A 16,988-nucleotide genomic window follows, 5' to 3' on the forward strand; every position below is an offset into this window, starting at 1 on the left:
CTTGTTTACTGCAAAACTGATGTTTATGTACAGCACGTTGTATACAGCAATGTCTGTTCTTAAAGCGCTTTATAAATAAAGTTGAGTTGAGAATTAATCGTGATTTCGTCAAAATTCTAAGAACTGATTTAAAAAAAAAAATGTAATCGTTTGACAGCTCGAACTAAAATGTCAAAATAATGGACAGGTCATGTAGTAGACATCCGATTTTTTTATTTTTTTATTTTTTATTTTTTTTTAATAAGTTGAGTTGCTCTTCAAAGCAAAGTCAATGAAATAAGCCATTTGCATTCCTCCATTTGCCTTCTCTGTGGACCAGAGGACACAAAGACTGAACTAAGTATGTTTGGAGGAAACCAGGTTAGGCTTTCAAACCTAAGAAGACTATAGAAAATGTCAAGCTTGGTTGTGGTAGCATCACGTTCTAAGGCCGTCTTGCAGGGCACTGCACAAATTGAATCAGGAAGAAGCCCAAATTATTCATATTCCCTTCAAATCAACATGACAATAATCTTCAAAACGGCATTTGGAATGGTTGAAATGGCTTTCCCAAATGTCCCACATGAGGACCATGCTTAAAATGCAGATGCCAAGCAAATTAAATGAATGCTACCAATTCTGCCAAGAATGCTCAAATATCCAGCCATGATTATGTGTGAGTATTCGTGATAGATGCAAAAAGCATTTGGTTGAGGTGACGCGTGGAAAGCGAATTTGAACTGAATCTTAGTGGGGGTATCTATGCATGTACGTATGTATGCAAACTTGTGCGCCCAATTCTCATGTTTTTAAGCCATTGAAGATGTAAACGAAATAAACAGAAGCATCACGAAGACAAGACTTGTCTTTTGTGCACTTTTTTTTATGTTTACAGGAAAAGTTTTGAAAATAGCTGTGCAGTCTGCAGCCATCCGACAATGAGTCAGTCTTAGACTGTTCTGTTTCTTAAGCTATTCGACATTGCTGTATATCGCTTCAATTCTTTGTGTATTGCACCATAATTGATCACCTGTGACAAGAAACATTTTCCCTGCAAATTCTATTAGTACTCATATCATTTGGGTCTTCTGGACCAGAAAGTCAGCACCTACCTCTCCAAATGACTGTATAATCTCCCAGTCATTAACACAGAAGAGTGTGATCATTAATTTCCAAAAGATAAAATAAATTATGATTGTATTAATCTAAAAATTAATTCATGACCTATTTGAAGTCCACAACAACCTCCAGTGAAGGCATTGCTCCACCAAACCAGATATTGTCAACATAGTGAAAGTCACAATTTGACTCGCTTTTTCTTTTTGCCTTTAGGAGCTTTTTCTGCCATGGACTTGAGCAGTTGTGTGCTGAACTGTACACTTTATCGTGACCCGTGATAGCGCTGAGAACTTTTTTGTTTTGTCTTTTAATAAAGCAAGTACATGTGGACATTCGGCTTTATATTTGCTCCCTGCTTGGCAATCCATTAGCACCCGTCCATGGTTGTACCCGGCCCAAACCAATCATGCGCATTCACTGGAAAAATGCTATGTACCAATACCAAATACTCTTAACACTTTGACATAATTGTGCTTCTTTGAAGTCCTGCGGGGAAGCTTGTGTGGCACCAGTTACGGTAAATTTTTCCCATCACTAAATTCTTAACAGTTTGCTTGCAGATGCATGTTCAGAAAAGGCTGATAACAGAAGATTAGTTGATTAATTTCACACTTGATGGGTGGGTAGACACTCCAGAGACACAAATATTTCTATACAAGTCATTTAAAAAATACATTGATATAATATGTCCTTTTATAAGAAGAAGTCTTGCTTGCCCCAGGGCTCACCTTAACACCAATATTGTTCAGCTAACCATTTTGAACAAATGTGAGATTTTCACACGTTTTTCCACTCTGCCGTTCACATTAATCATACAGTATTATCTAAAGTAAAAGTAGGTGACTTTACCTTATTGAAGTTAGTTTTATTTCTTTGAATTATACATAAACCTGAATATACATTTTGTGAATTGGCTTTAGTCTTCTGTATGGTTGCCGCCACTGTCGAAGTAGCTATGACAAAATGCTGTCCCTTTGCTACTATTTGCTCAAAACAGATAACTGTCTGTGTACATGTCACGTGAGCTCACAAAGTAAAGAGAAAAAAATACGAGTAAATCTGCAGAGCTGACACGTATTCCCACGATCTCGGTGATCGTGTGGTTTGTCCCCGGGGATTCTTCTCTTCTTATTGATGACACATTTGTATTCCTCCATAGTAAGTGTCCTCATAGAACTTACACGACGACCCTTTTCTATTGGCCCCCAAAGCTGTCTGACATCTTTGTGTCCAATCAGCCGCTGCCTCCTGAAGAAGGCTGTGGATTGTCCTTTGTGGGCTGAGTTCACGTGGGACTTCTGGCACTGCAGAGGCTCATGCGCTCAGCCCCTCCCCCTCGCTGTCTGCATGCACGTTCCAACCTCCCCCACAGGAAGTGCTGCGTTCCCACCATTCAAGAATAAAAGAGAGGCAGGCAGTGAGCAGCGTCTGCCACGCTGCCCTGCTGGAATGCAGTGTGTCATTGTAGTGCAGACAGACGGCAGCATTTGTGCGGCACTGATTTCATCTCATCACAACTTCTGTTAATGACTAAGCGTCACTAAATATTTACCGGATTAAGGACCGAGATTTATTGTGACCGTATTGGGTTAGACGAGTGGCACGTCTAGCCATATTGACCAGGTGGTAAATCTTAAAGTAGATTTCACCTCAGTTGAGAGCAGCAGTTTCTTTAAATAGAGCAGAAAAGCAGTCTGAGATCACATACCTCCACCAAGTCTAAGTATATGCAATTAGAGTTGAACCAACATAAAAAAAATCTCTGCCCTGAGAATTTTTGCTCAGATTGTGAATACATTTTCAATCTAAGAAATACTTATTCCCCGGTAAAGAGTCCATGTAGAAAACACTCTTTCTCGAGCTGTGGTCCTTGAGTAACCCTATCCAGTCTGTTTTACGTGTCTCCTACGGCCAACACAGGTGTGTCAAACAATCAGCTAATCGGCCAGCTCTGCACGAAGCCTGATAACGATCCTCAGCTAGTTTGGCTAGGGAGACATGGAAAACAGACTGGATAGGGGTACCCGAGGACCGCAGTGGAGAACCAGTGTTCTCAAGTATTCCTTTGTAGCATCCTTCAATTTTTCTGTATGGAAAACGTTTGGACATCCCTGAGTAGCTTGTGACTGTGGCAAACATGCAAAATTATGTCATTATATTCTATTAATTGATGCAATTAGATTTGGTGGGTACCAGTGGCCTTTTTAGCTGTGATGTTTGTTTTAATTCTCAATTTTGTTATAGTCTGAAACACACTCAAATGCATTATACATCAGTGTGTTGTGCCAATACATTAATTACCTTAAATGGTAGACTTACACTTGCACTGTGTATATTTTAAAATAGTCCTTAGAGTGATTACTGAAGTGTGCTTTGTTTTAAAGCAAGTTCCCTCTCCATCTTTTTTTTAGTTTTATTTTTTTTATTCCTCGTTGAGTCTACCCTTGTTTTAGTGTCTTATTTATTTTTATTGTTTCACTTTGTTGTTGTTTTATAGTTTCTGAATTATGTTGTCTAAATTCAATTTGTTTTTATGTACAACCATTAATTTCAGCTGCCGTTGTTCTTAAAGTGCTATATAAATAAATTTGATTTAAGATGAGTGGCGTTTTAATGACTGATTATGCATATGCAATATGAACTGAGTTGGCAGCTTGGTGTAACGTGATTAGTACATCTGCCTCATACCGTAGTCATTTGGAGACATTTGGTGTTTGAATCTTGGATTCCACCTTTACTGTGTAACTTTTTTCCCCCCTGTCCAGTCACGATGCATGAAAACTATAAAGGGTCAAAAGGCACCTATTTACTTAACGCTGTCATTGAAAAGCTAGTTGGGATTGAGAGTGTCTCTGGACAGTCGTGAAAGACACAATTTTGGCTCGTGTTACACAAAGACTCAAACAACCTATTTATCTTGCAGATGAAAATGGCGGAAATGATCTTAATTCACTATCTGAGAGAGCAACACTGCCGGGACACACTGAGGTAAGATGCAGTACAGTTACATCATCACAAGCTTCAAAACAGTCTCATGATAAATAATTTTAGTTTGTGAATGCAGTGAGAAGGTGTTCATTAATATGGTTTGTTTTTCAATTGAGTCATCATCGTAATAGGGACAGGGGATATTTTGTGTTCACGTGGGACTTTTTTCGAGAAGAAGATACAGACAGCAGTGATGGTGAAAGCATGTTGTTGTGATAACATGGCACCTTAATGCTTAGCAAGAATCGAATCAGATTGCATCGCTCTTACGCCATCCTCTGCACTGCTTGCATGCCTAGCGGCCGTATTTTCAGGGGATCTGGAGATTGCACCAGCACAGTGAGCATCTGGACTCAGATACAAACGTGCATACTGACACAAACTTGCTAGTATTATATTGATGTTTTTAAGCAGTGCAGTTTTTTGTCAATTTGTGGTCGACTAATCCTGCATATTTTTCCCGTTTCGTCTGTAACTAAACAAGCTAAGTGTGCTGACTAAATGAAATTATACATGCTCGCAGGGATATTGAGATTTCAGTTCTTCACAATTTTCTTCAAATCAGGTGTCAGTGCGATATTCATAATGATGACAGAAATTTCAGTATACCCACGCTTAATTCAGTTGTTACACAAATGTAATTGTTGGATAAAGCTTAGATTGATTAGTCATGCCTGGAGAGTGTTGCACAAGGATGACATAATATGAAGGGGGCTGGAATTTAGGTCATCATACATATACCGTAATTTAATATTTCATATTAATAATATCAGTGTTGTTTGGAGACTGTTTGTGTAAGCATCCCTGACAAAATATTCTGGATGCTCCTGCGAGGTGATAAGATCTTGGCATCTCTGAATTCCATTCTAATGTACTTTCAAACAAGAAAACTGAGGAAAATGGAATTGCAACTTTTTACTTCTTCATGACTTGTTGTGCACAACCTTGAAAAGTTTGATTAGTGTTTTAGTTCAGTATGGCAGTCAACAATACATTGTTGGATTACCTCCATCCATCAGCTTTAACTTTCAATTTAGCTCCCCTCCATCATCCAAGTAGTAATTTTGACACGAAGATATAATTTGTCATGTAATTTTGTTGTGATTTAACTTGCGCAGTTATACTGGAAGAATACACAGAATAGCCTTAATGTCACAATGAGGGCTTTTCCTTGTTTCAGCCGACTGTCAATGTGCTTGCGCAGCATATGTTTGATGGCCTTTTTACGGACTCGTCACTCTCACTGCTGAATCACAAGACCTCCGTTATTCAAAGAGTTCTTGTTATCCGCTAACAAGAGGATACACAGACTATTTGATGCTCCGGCGGGAGCCAGCTGAGATTGTTCATCTTCACTGAAAAGACTGCTTATTTGACTTCAGCCCTCTAATGGAACATTTAATCATTGCTACCCGGTCAACGGTTTTAATGCTCAAGCACTATATCACATTAACTTCCACTTGTAGCTTAATATCACTCCTACAAGAAGGCGTGTAAATGGATGTGGTGCTTTTTCATTCCCCTCCAATGATAGAAAATGTTTGGTATAATAATATGTTGAGCACTGCACTGCTGTATATTTAAGACTCTTTCATGTGGTTGTTTTACAACATGAAAGGTTTGGTTTAGTGTTCAGAAACATTTGCTCTTATGCTAATGATAACAAAAACAGTACTTCAACAAGCTAAAATGCCAAAGAAAAGAGTAAGTGCTTGCATTACATATTGTAGTATTTCAGCAACATAGGAGTCAGTATTCTACTTTTGCTATCACAAAAGTGGCAGTGTACTTTAACAATTTAAATTATGTAATTAAATGTATGCTTAAAATCACTGGAACTAAAAAGACTAGGGAGAGCCTAGAATCAATTTAATATTGTGTGTTGGTTAATAGCTTCCCAAACTGCACCCAAAAATGTTCCCTCAGGACTTTGAGCATTGAATAATAATCTAGAAACCTGACCAGACGCTCGTCCACCAATATTATAGACCACTAAAATAGGTTACTTGAGAGACAGAGCCACTGTACTAGCTAAATGACTCATCATCGCTATCTGAATGATGAATGACATTTTACTTACTGTAATTTAATTAAGTAACATATTGTCAATGTAATTTTGTTTTTTCCTCATCAGTGCTCAACTACAATGTAAACGTTTAATATGTAATTTATCTTAATTATTCTTTACTAGATTCTAGCAGCAATTCTAACCAAGATTTCCTTTTCCTGTTGTTGATCTCATAGACGGAGAAACTGCAACCAAACAAAGACACAGTATTCTTCAGGGACGGAGTGCGAAGGATCGACTTTGTCTTGTCTTATGTGGATGACAAAGACGGAGAAAAGAAACAGGTAACAGAGGCCACGTCCACACTGTACTTCTATTAAACTGGCACATTAGAGAATTGAACATTGGATTCATTCACACAGAGCCAAAGACGGAATGTGCTTTCACAAATTTGATACAGCTGTCTTAATTAGCATAATTAGATCTGACCTCATCAGTGTGACAAAAGGGCAGTGGAATATTGTCACACCTGGCGGTGGTCTGCCTGTTACACCTCTGCGCCAGATGACGCCAAATTTGACCTCATCCCATCCCATCTTAGGCCAGTGAAGAGGTTAGAAAAGTGACAAGTTGCCGTCAGTTGACTACTCATCATTTTACTGTGACAAAGTGCGGTACCGTTTGCTTTGTTGCGCAATCCAGAAAAGGAATAGTTTACACATAAGAAGGAAGTGATGATGGTTGGTAACATTTTTCGTTAGCACAAAACTTAAAACTATTGTTCAAATTCTTTGCACTCTCACTTGTATGTGGTATATAGTAGCTCGTCAATAGGTAATTGTTTAGAACATTAGTCACAAAGAAAGCTTTACACAATTTTATTACTTCTTGTTACATTCTCTTTTTATCAATACATGAAGTTGGAGGAATGTTTTCACGAAATGTTGCAAAGTTGTTTTACAAAGAATCAGGAGACGTACTTATTGGCATGATCAAATTTAGACTGTGCTTCCAGCAACTGGGGCTGTTTAATACCCTGGCAATGTCACTATAAGCAACAACTTTTCAACTTCACCAGTTGCTGCTTGAGGGCCTGTGTCCAACAAATGTGTTGTTTGCGCTTGCACCACCCCCAACCCGCTCAGAGTGCTGTGGTGTGTAGATTACAAAAGTGTTCTCTGGCACGTCAACACTGTGAGCCTCAACCGATTATTTCAAACAAGAGATATAAATAACATTTAAATAAATTCACGTGGACTATAATGGCCAGCTGGTTTCCCTCATTCAAATATAGCTTTGTTTATTTATGTTTGTCTTCACTAAAGAAAGAAACAGCTACTGGGATGAATTTCATTGAGTGTTATAAAACAAATGACCGTGGTGAAGATCCATTTTGTGTGAACAGTCATCAGGTGGGCAGAGGCATAACTTAGTAATAATGTTGCTTGCGCTATAACTGTTGAAGGTGAAACTAAGCAAATTGTAACCCTGCTTGGTCATCAGTTTCAGTCACGTTGTCTGCTCAACTTGTTTGTGCTGCCCCCTAGCGGAGCAAGTATTAATCAAGTCTTTTTTTTTTCTTTTTTTTTTTTTAAACTGATTTGACCAGTGCCTGTCATTTTTTTTTTCTTTTAATTACACACATATTTGTTGTTGTTGTTAAACTGGAATTTGGTCTTAAGTGAACCTGGGTGTGAAATCCACTTCAAGCTCTAATATCACTCACTAGATCTCCAGTCAAAAAGTAGTCCAATTGTATATACATTTTTTTTTAAATAAAGGTTTCTGTATCCCACCACTACCACCATCATCCATCCGTCCAACATGCTCCTTCCTTTCTTTATGAAATATGATTGAAGAAGTTATAATTACAGAATGGAAATAAGCTTGCAGATCATTTCAAGCGCAGGAAAAGATGAATAACAAAGGAGGAAAGAAAGATGTTAAGTTAAGAGCTTGTTTTGCTTTCATTCTTGTGATTATGTATGATATGTGTGTTTGTCCTTAGGAGAGGAGGAGGGAGTTTGAGGCCAACCTTGAGAAAGCCGGACTGGAGCTGGAGACTGAAGACAAATCTGTAAGAGAACATAACACAGAACACTTGCACCACCTAGCGGACGGTATGGGGTGTCACAAGATTTAGTGGAAAAAAAAGTCTTAAAGGGGAGGCTCGCTGTAAATATGACACCACCAATTTAATGGATTAGCTACTGATTTGTTTATGGTGTTGTTTCCTTATACCAGGACTCTAAAGACCAGAAGACATATTTCTTGAAGATCCATGCTCCATGGGACGTTCTGGCCACCTACGCTGACGTCTTGAAGATTAAGGTTCCCTTCAAAGCCAGTGATATCCCCCACGGCCGGGATGTTCCTCTGGAGTGGCTGTCACATCCCTTCCGCTTGCCAGAACACATTATGCACCCTCAACCCGATTATTTTACTTACCCCTTTGACAAAGGCAAGACTGACTTCTTCCTCATTAATGACAAGGATACTTTCTTCCCACCATCCACAAGAAACAGAATTGTGAGTGTTTAGGTCTTTAAAGTGTTATTTGCATAAAGGAGTTGACTAATTTTACACATACTGTATATTCATTTTTGGGTTGTTTTTTTTCCACAGGTGTTCTACATCTTAGCTCGATGTCCTTATTACAAAAACGGACGACAAGACAAAGACAAGACAGGAATCAAGCGATTACTCAGCAATGGGACATACACAGCAGCATTCCCGCTTCATGATGTAAGCAAGAAAACTAACTACAATGTTTTTGTTAAAAATTTTGAATATTAAGCAGTTTCACATTTACGGCAAAGTCAACCCAAAAATCGGTTATATGTGCCCTCACGAGTTTAAATACGGCATTCTGATTAATATTGTGTTTGTGGAATATGAGGTAATCAGCAAAATCCACCTGTTTTTATCCATCTCAGTGGGCGGCCATTTTGTCACTTGCTGTCAACTGAAAATGACATCAGTTACTCAGGTAATATCCAATCATGGCCCAGCTTCAGAAAACAGGTGAGCTGTGATTGCTGTTTGCTGGAGCCCTGAACAACCGCAATGTCATTTTCAGTTGATAGAAAGTGGCAAAATGTCCGCCGCCTGTGATGGATAAAGACGGAGGGTTTTATTCATATTCCACAAACCCATTAATCAGAAATGGGTCTACATAGAACATGATATTGGAAAGAAAATCTTTGGATTGACTTTTCCATCCACTTCCAATTCCCCGTAAAACTTTGTGTTGCTTTCAGTGCCGTTACTGGAAGAGAGCAAGAAATGCTGAATGTGAAAGTGAGCGCTTCAATTTGTACACGCACTGGGCCAGGTTTCTCTGCTTTTACAAAGAGCAGCCACTTAACCTCATCAGGTATGAGAAGAATAACCATAACTTTTCATTTTGTTGATGTTTATACTTTAAAGTTGTTGAAATGAAACTGTGCTCCCTGCAGGAAATACTACGGGGAAAAGATCGGGATTTACTTTGCGTGGCTGGGGTTCTACACGGAGATGTTATTCTTTGCCGCTGTCATGGGCTTTATATGTTTCACCTATGGAGTGCTTAGCTACGATGACAACATATCAAGGTTGGTAGGAGAAAAGAAAGTACAGTACATCGAAGTATCACTACAATTGGCCCTAAATTGTCAATTGTATTTGAATCTCTTTGTGGGGATACATATTGGATTTACATCAAAAAGAAATTGAAGAAATTCTAAACTTGCTATCATTTGCTCACTTTGGGTTTTGCACTTTTCTTCCCACAGCAGTTTACAACTTTCGGCTAATCCAAATCACAGAGTAAATATTGACACTTGGTTGTTGACTTTCTTTGACATTGTTTTTCTTTTCCATTAGCAAAGAAATTTGTGATCCTAATATTGGGGGCAGAATTGTGATGTGTCCGTTGTGTGACAAAAAGTGCTCTTTCTGGAAACTCAATTCTACGTGTCTCTCCTCCTGGGTAACTAAATCCTCTTTTGGCAGTTCCTATTTCACGATAATTTACTGTCTGTGAGGAATTCAATATAATCTGCAGAGTCAGCAACATGCCGTCATGTCACTTGCTCATTGTGTCACTTCCTGTATTGCTCTAACGAACTGATCCCATTTGTTGTTTTCTCTTCCAGCAATCCCACCTGTTTGACAATGAGGGAACGGTGTTCTTTGCCATTTTCATGGGGATTTGGGGTGAGTAACACGCAATGCTGCTCTAATTGTGTATAACCTCAGTCTGACCCCATCCCTCCCTCCTGGAGGACGGATTTGCACTGTGAAGTCTTTCATACTCCAGCATCAGACGAACCACGTGCTGCTTCTGGCCAGATCAACTTGCCAGAATGATTATGTTACACTATCGGGTTTCCGATCTAATGGAGCATGCTGCAGGCTTTGGACAGTCTTAGAGGGTCCTCAATCATTTTTTAATGATAGTATATTGATAGAAACCATAACATTAGACACAACTAAGTAGGGACATTCAATACCACTTTTTGTTCAAACCTATACCACTACAGGTACTCTCAACTCTTGAGCAGTCACTGATCCAATACTAAGTACCGATACCATTAATACTTTTAATACATAAAAAACAATGACAGATCATTTTAAAGAAAGACCAATACATTGTTCCCTTGTTTATCGCGTGTTCATCTATCACGGGCTTGTGGTTTCAGATTTTTTTTTTTTTTTTTTTTTACAGCGTGCTTGTTTGGTACCGCACACTTTTTGAGTTTATTTTTTTTTGTCTTTGCGCGACCGTATCTCTCGAACCCTATGTCCAACCGGGGACATACGGGCATCCACAGATTCGCCTCGATATATTCTTTTAATGTAAAAAATGAATATAAATGAAAAAAGGACATACATGAAAAGGCATTCATAATAAACTAAAAATCATACCAAAACAAAAAAACGTATATAATAAATGATAAAAAAATATATATATACCGTGTTGTATAAGTAAATTAAAAAAAAACAACAATACTCTTTTAGTGGAAAAAAATGAATATAAATGGAAAAAAAGAACATAAAGCATGAATGAAAAAGCATCCATAATAAACTAAAAATCATACCAAAACAAAAAAATTATATAATAAATGAAAAAAAATATATACCCTGCTGTATAACAAGTAAATTTAAAAACAAAACAAAATATACTTTTAATGGAAAAAAATGAATATAAATGAAAAAAAAATAACATATGATGAATGAAAAAGTATTTATAATGAAGTAAAAATCATAACAAAATGAAAAAATATATATAATTAATGGGAATTAAAAAAACAAAACACGTGGATTTCCATTAATCGCGAGTAGTTTTTAGAACGTAACACCGTGATAAACGAGGAAACACTGTATATCACAATAGCATTTTTTCTTAAAATTGCATGAAATTAATGGCAATTTTCTATTCTTCTAATGTTTAGTAGTTACTAGTTCCCGATCCTATGCCTACAACTAAATGCATTACTCAGTTGGTGATGTTTCATGTTTTGGAGTGAAATTTGAGGATAAACTGGCAAAATTCACAACATGTTTGATCGATGAATGGACCAATTGAAGTCCTGGTTCAATTACAATTTGCATTTAAACAGTCCTCTTCATATTTTGAAATCATGACAACACCCACTTGATTAAAAGTATCGAGCCGTAGTGAGGTTTCAAACTAGGATGTGGTGTTTTCGTCTTTTTTTTATTTTTTATTTTTTTTTGTAGGGTAGTTCAAGAGTTATTTCTAAAATTCTGCTCTTGAAAAATAACTAAAATGCATACAGTGTAACTTTTAGAAATAAACTTTAAGATGTCTGTCTGACATGTTTAAATTATTAACATGTGCAAGGCCATGCTCTTTTGTTAAAGAGGTTCAGTCCTGGGTATAAAACAAATAAAAGAAATGTTGGCTTGAGGTGATGGAAATTCAACAACTTTGTTTCTTTTCTGCAAATGTACTTTACAGTAACTCTCTTTTTGGAGTTCTGGAAGCGGCGTCAAGCCCGACTGGAGTATGAGTGGGACTTGGTGGACTTTGAAGAGGAACAGCAACAGCTTCAAATTCGGCCTGAGTTTGAAATTCGATGCACAAATCGAAGACTCAACAAGATCACTCAGGTGTGCCACCACCTTCTTGCCTACAACACTTATGTACAAGCCAATTATAGCAACACACAGTGTACTGTTTTAACGACATAAAAATTATCAAACAGGAAATGGAACCATATCTTCCTGTCACCAGCAAGTGTGCTCGCTTCTGCCTGTCCGGGGCCACTGTCATCTTCTGGGTATTTGGATGTTTGACGTCAACACTTGCACAATGGGCCACACCTCATCACACCCCCCTAACAGACTGCCTTTTGTGCGCTCTCCACAGATTTCTCTCATCCTGGCCTGTATTATTGGGGTCATAGCGTACAGGCTGGCTGTGTATGCTGCCTTTGCAAGTATCATTAAAGACCCCATGAGGAAGATCCAGGTGGTGGGCAGGTTCATCACACCACAGCTGGCCACCTCTGCTACCGCCTCTTGCATCAATTTTGTCATCATTATGATACTCAATTTCTTCTATGAGAGGGTGGCTGTCTGGATTACTGATATGGGTACATTTTCGACATCATACTACCTAAACGTTACATATTCATTTGATTTTTCAAAAAAAAAAAAATCCTTTCTCCAATCATGTGTTTCCACCAGAGATCCCCAAGACCCATCTTGAATACGAGAACAGACTCACCATGAAGATGTTTCTTTTCCAGTTTGTCAACTATTACTCGTCCTGCTTCTATGTGGCGTTCTTTAAGGGCAAATTTGTGGGGTTTCCTGGTGAATACTCATACATGTTCGGGAAGTGGAGCAAATTGAGGAATGAAGAGGTGCTTTGAAAATAGTGTGTTTTTCTTTAATGAATGAAACTACATCAATCTATTTCAAATCCCTCCTCGCTTTATAATTTGCAACCTTCTTGCTGTTCTAGTGCGACCCTGGAGGCTGTCTCATAGAGCTGACCACACAGTTGGTGATCGTCATGGCTGGAAAACAACTGTGGGGGAACATCCAGGAAGCCCTGCTTCCGTGAGTCCATTCATCTTCATGAACTCATTTATTTTCATATTGCCATATTTTTGCCATTTTGATATGAAGATGCATGCTGTTCATATGCCTCACACGCCTGCACTATCTAATGAGATCCAAATCTCTTCTCATGCAGCCATATAATGATAGCAAAATATTGGAAACACCATTTATTATGATGCAGTGCACTTCTAAATAAATGCTTATATATAGCGGAGCTTTTTGGTACTGATTAATGAGAAGGCTTCCAGTTTCACACGCCTGAAATAACAATTTTGCTGAAAGTACCTTTTAATAGTGTTCTTGTTCATAATTAATGATATTCATTTATGTGAAACCATTGTTCATGTTAATGATTTTTCGCAATACTTATAAAACAGATACATTCCCACAGTGTCAAAGGATCACATTACTGTATTCCTAGAAAATCAGTGTACTTGTTTTGTTTCGTATTTGGTTGATTTGTGTTTGTGATTATTTTTTATTTTTTTTGTGTTACTGGCTTTTTTTATTTGTTTGCATTACTTTTTTCTTTTTTTTGTGTGTGTGTTTTTTGATTTGTTTTGGGATTACTTTTATTTTTTTGTGTTTTGTGTTTTTTTTTTTTTTTTGCCATTACCTATTTGTTTTTGGGGTTTTTTCTTTTTGTGTGTTTTCCGATTTGTGTTTGTGATTACCTTTTCATTTGCTGTGATGTTTTTTTTTTTTTAGAATTTATTTATTTTTATTTTGTGTTTTGCACCTCAGGGCCACCATAGCTTTATGACACGAAGCGAAGAAAAAATACATGGACTTCGCTGATTACCGAGTGAAGCTGGTTTACGTCCGACTATCCGGATCAGTAAAGACGGTCCTTCCCAGTCCGTGTATTGTTACGAGGGGTTGCATCATAAAGCACTCGCCAAAAATGCAGAAGCACTTGCCGAAAAATGGGCATCCGTCAATAACTGGCCTATTAATGGTTTTGGCCGGCTCCAAATAATGGGGTGGTGCAAGTTCTGTTTTACCATTCCTACATATGAAGAGAATAGAATGGAACTGAACATAATTCAGTTTGTGTGTTTGCGTACAGTTTTATGTACAGATACTTGGACACAAAAGAATTGCGAGCATCGAACTGTAATTTGTTAAAATAAAGATATTAAGAATACAGTAATTAGAGTCCATGTTTTGATATACAGTATTTACTCAAATATGGTATATTTCTCTGATAAAAACAAAACATAAAAAAAAAACCATTGAGAAGTTAGGGTATGGAATTTTGAAAATTCTAATTGTTTATGAACCCTGGTCAGAGTTATGGTCGCTCTCAGTTGATTGATTGTAACTATGCATTATGCAATTTTAAACAACAAACCTATGGATGTTATTTAAAAAAAAAAATCTTTTTTCTTTTTTTTTTAAATGGGAAAACACTGTGACATAACTCGTTTTGTCTCAGATGACTTGTCTTAATGCTACACTGTGTCATTTAAATTACACAGTGTGTCTGCTGCGCAAAATTTATTTCCAGGCTCAGGCGGGCCACATAAAACGAGTTTGACGCGAGTGCATTAGGGAGACAACAGACTGTATGCTATCTTTAATATTTTATGAAACAGTAATCTGTGCACAAGGGCTATTCCATCTGTGAAAATGCCGAAGATTTTGACATTTGTCACATTTTTGTTGGCTTCTTGTCAGGTTGATGCGTAACTGGTGGAGTAGCAGAAAGGGGAGGCAACATCCGGAGAACCATTATAGCCGCTGGGAGCAGGACAACGTCCTACAGAATTTCAGCCAGCTGGGGTTGTTTTACGAATATCTAGAGATGGGTAAGATTATTATTTGTCTTGAAATAAATCAGGAAAAAAAAACAGATCTCTGCTTGCGAGATAATTTTCAATGATGATTTCTTTTTTGTTTTTCTTTTCACCGTCTCTCAGTGGTCCAGTTTGGGTTCATCACTCTGTTTGTTGCATCGTTTCCTTTGGCCCCCCTTCTGGCTCTTTTCAACAACATTCTGGAAATTCGAGTGGACGCCTGGAAGTTCACCACTCAGTTCAGACGACCTGTAGCATCCAAGGCCAGAAACATTGGAGCTTGGCAGGAGATTCTCAACGCGGTTGCTATTTTGTCTGTTGTTACTAATGTGAGTTTGTGACTTGCACTTAATGTGTTACTTTATTTTGCTTCATCAGAGGTACAATGAATGCAATTTAGTGTCCTTTTCAAAGCTTTCTTGACAGCCTCTTGTTTGATTTCAGGCATTCATCATGGCATTCACCTCAGACATGATTCCCCGTATGGTCTTCCTGTATGCGTACGGTAAAGGAGCCTCCATGAGGGGTTACGTGAACAACAGCTTGTCAGTATATGACATCTCACAGATCCCCTTACGCAACATGCCAGAAGAACAGGACAACTGGCTTGATAATTCAACATCCACCTGCAGGTATGAAGCACATTTGATGAAGTCAAGGGCCCTGGCATAGTTGGGAAGGTTAGAAAATTGGGTCGGGCCCTGCGGGTTTTCTACAGGTACTCCCACTTTGCAGAAACATGGACTGTATGTTCCCAACCAAATATGACAAAAAATACATTTTAAATATGGTCAAAACATATGCATATGCATACATGCAAAATATGGGCTCCTAATAAATTTCCATTTTTATAATATATTTCTCACATAAAAATGACCATTCAAAGATAGTCCAAAACTGCTCAACGGTGAACCAACATAAGCGCATTTTGTGTTTCATTTCTTTTCTCGAATATTAACTAACTCAAAATGTTAATATCATAGAAGTTCTATGCTTGTTCTGTATGTCATTCCAAATATGTGGAAAAAAATATTAGGCATAGTTACATTGTAGTATAAGGCGTTAAGACCTGGTGCAAGTGCAACTAAGCCATGATTGCCTTCTAGTGGTGAATTACAAATATTACAACTTAAAGCAATGTCGTGGAACACTGTTATTCACGGCTAATAGGGACCGGTACGGCCTGCAAATAGCAAAAATCTGTATGCAATTGATGCACATTGGGATCCTTTTTTACCCCTAAAAAAAACAAAAACAAAAAAGAGAAACTTCCAATATACCTGTTCCACAAAAACTAAATGTCCATCTGTTGCACATCTCTGGCCGAAGCATAGAAAGCCAGACTTCACTCTCCCCAGCCACTTCACCCAGCTGTTCTCGCAGGATACTGAGACATTCCCAGGCCACCCAGAGATGTAGTCTTTCCAGCATGTTCTCCAGGACCTCCTCAAATTTGGATGTGCCCACAACACTTCACCAGGGAGGCATCTTAACCAGATGCCCAAGCCACTTCATTAGACTCCTCTCAGTGCGGAGGAGCATATACTCTCCCCTGAGCTTCTGACCCATCTCTAAGCGATACCTAGTTTGCATCACTGCAGTTTCTGCACCAACCTGCCTGTTGATCTCCTTCTCCAATCTTTGCTCAATTTTGAACAAGACCCCAAGGTACTTGAACTCCTCCATTTGTGGCAGTTTCCCATCACTGAGATCTCCACTCCACCCTTTTCTGCCTGAGCACCAGCCACTTCACCCTTGAATGCGAACCACTCCAGCGAGAGCTGAAGATCCGAGCCAACAGAAGCACATCTGCAGAGTCATAATAATGAGCCAAACCTGTGCCAATAAATTATGTCCATAAAGGCTATGACCAGAATCGTGACAAAGGTGGAATCCAACCACTTACTGCCACCAACGCGGACCAAAATTTGACACCTTTTGTACAGGGTTAATCAGATTTTAAAAGTGTTTAATTGATTACTGTATTCGGTGTGACAGTTATTGTGACTGCTTGTTTG

At 38.3% G+C, this 16,988-nt stretch overlaps 1 protein-coding gene across 5 annotated transcripts in view; it reads left to right on the top strand.

Moving 5' to 3' along the window:
• Window positions 1–16,988, top strand: part of ano5b (anoctamin 5b) — a 37,865-nt gene that overhangs the window by 16,989 nt on the left and 3,888 nt on the right. For 4 of the 5 annotated variants that reach the window (XM_077519083.1, XM_077519084.1, XM_077519085.1 and 1 more), the window contains 17 exons: window positions 4,022–4,086; window positions 6,331–6,438; window positions 8,103–8,171; window positions 8,339–8,623; window positions 8,720–8,839; window positions 9,355–9,470; window positions 9,553–9,687; window positions 9,959–10,064; window positions 10,231–10,291; window positions 12,060–12,211; window positions 12,307–12,381; window positions 12,471–12,696; window positions 12,791–12,969; window positions 13,071–13,168; window positions 14,852–14,982; window positions 15,094–15,299; window positions 15,415–15,602. In XM_077519083.1, coding sequence (XP_077375209.1) covers window positions 4,022–4,086; window positions 6,331–6,438; window positions 8,103–8,171; window positions 8,339–8,623; window positions 8,720–8,839; window positions 9,355–9,470; window positions 9,553–9,687; window positions 9,959–10,064; window positions 10,231–10,291; window positions 12,060–12,211; window positions 12,307–12,381; window positions 12,471–12,696; window positions 12,791–12,969; window positions 13,071–13,168; window positions 14,852–14,982; window positions 15,094–15,299; window positions 15,415–15,602 — 2,320 coding nt within the window. Of the gene's footprint in view, window positions 1–4,021; window positions 4,087–6,330; window positions 6,439–6,631; window positions 6,708–8,102; window positions 8,172–8,338; window positions 8,624–8,719; window positions 8,840–9,354; window positions 9,471–9,552; window positions 9,688–9,958; window positions 10,065–10,230; window positions 10,292–12,059; window positions 12,212–12,306; window positions 12,382–12,470; window positions 12,697–12,790; window positions 12,970–13,070; window positions 13,169–14,851; window positions 14,983–15,093; window positions 15,300–15,414; window positions 15,603–16,988 lie in introns of those variants that run through there. The other variant, XM_077519087.1, reaches the window with a different exon arrangement.

Source organism: Festucalex cinctus, chromosome 4 (genome assembly GCF_051991245.1).
Source record: "Festucalex cinctus isolate MCC-2025b chromosome 4, RoL_Fcin_1.0, whole genome shotgun sequence".
Taxonomy (NCBI): domain Eukaryota; kingdom Metazoa; phylum Chordata; class Actinopteri; order Syngnathiformes; family Syngnathidae; genus Festucalex; species Festucalex cinctus.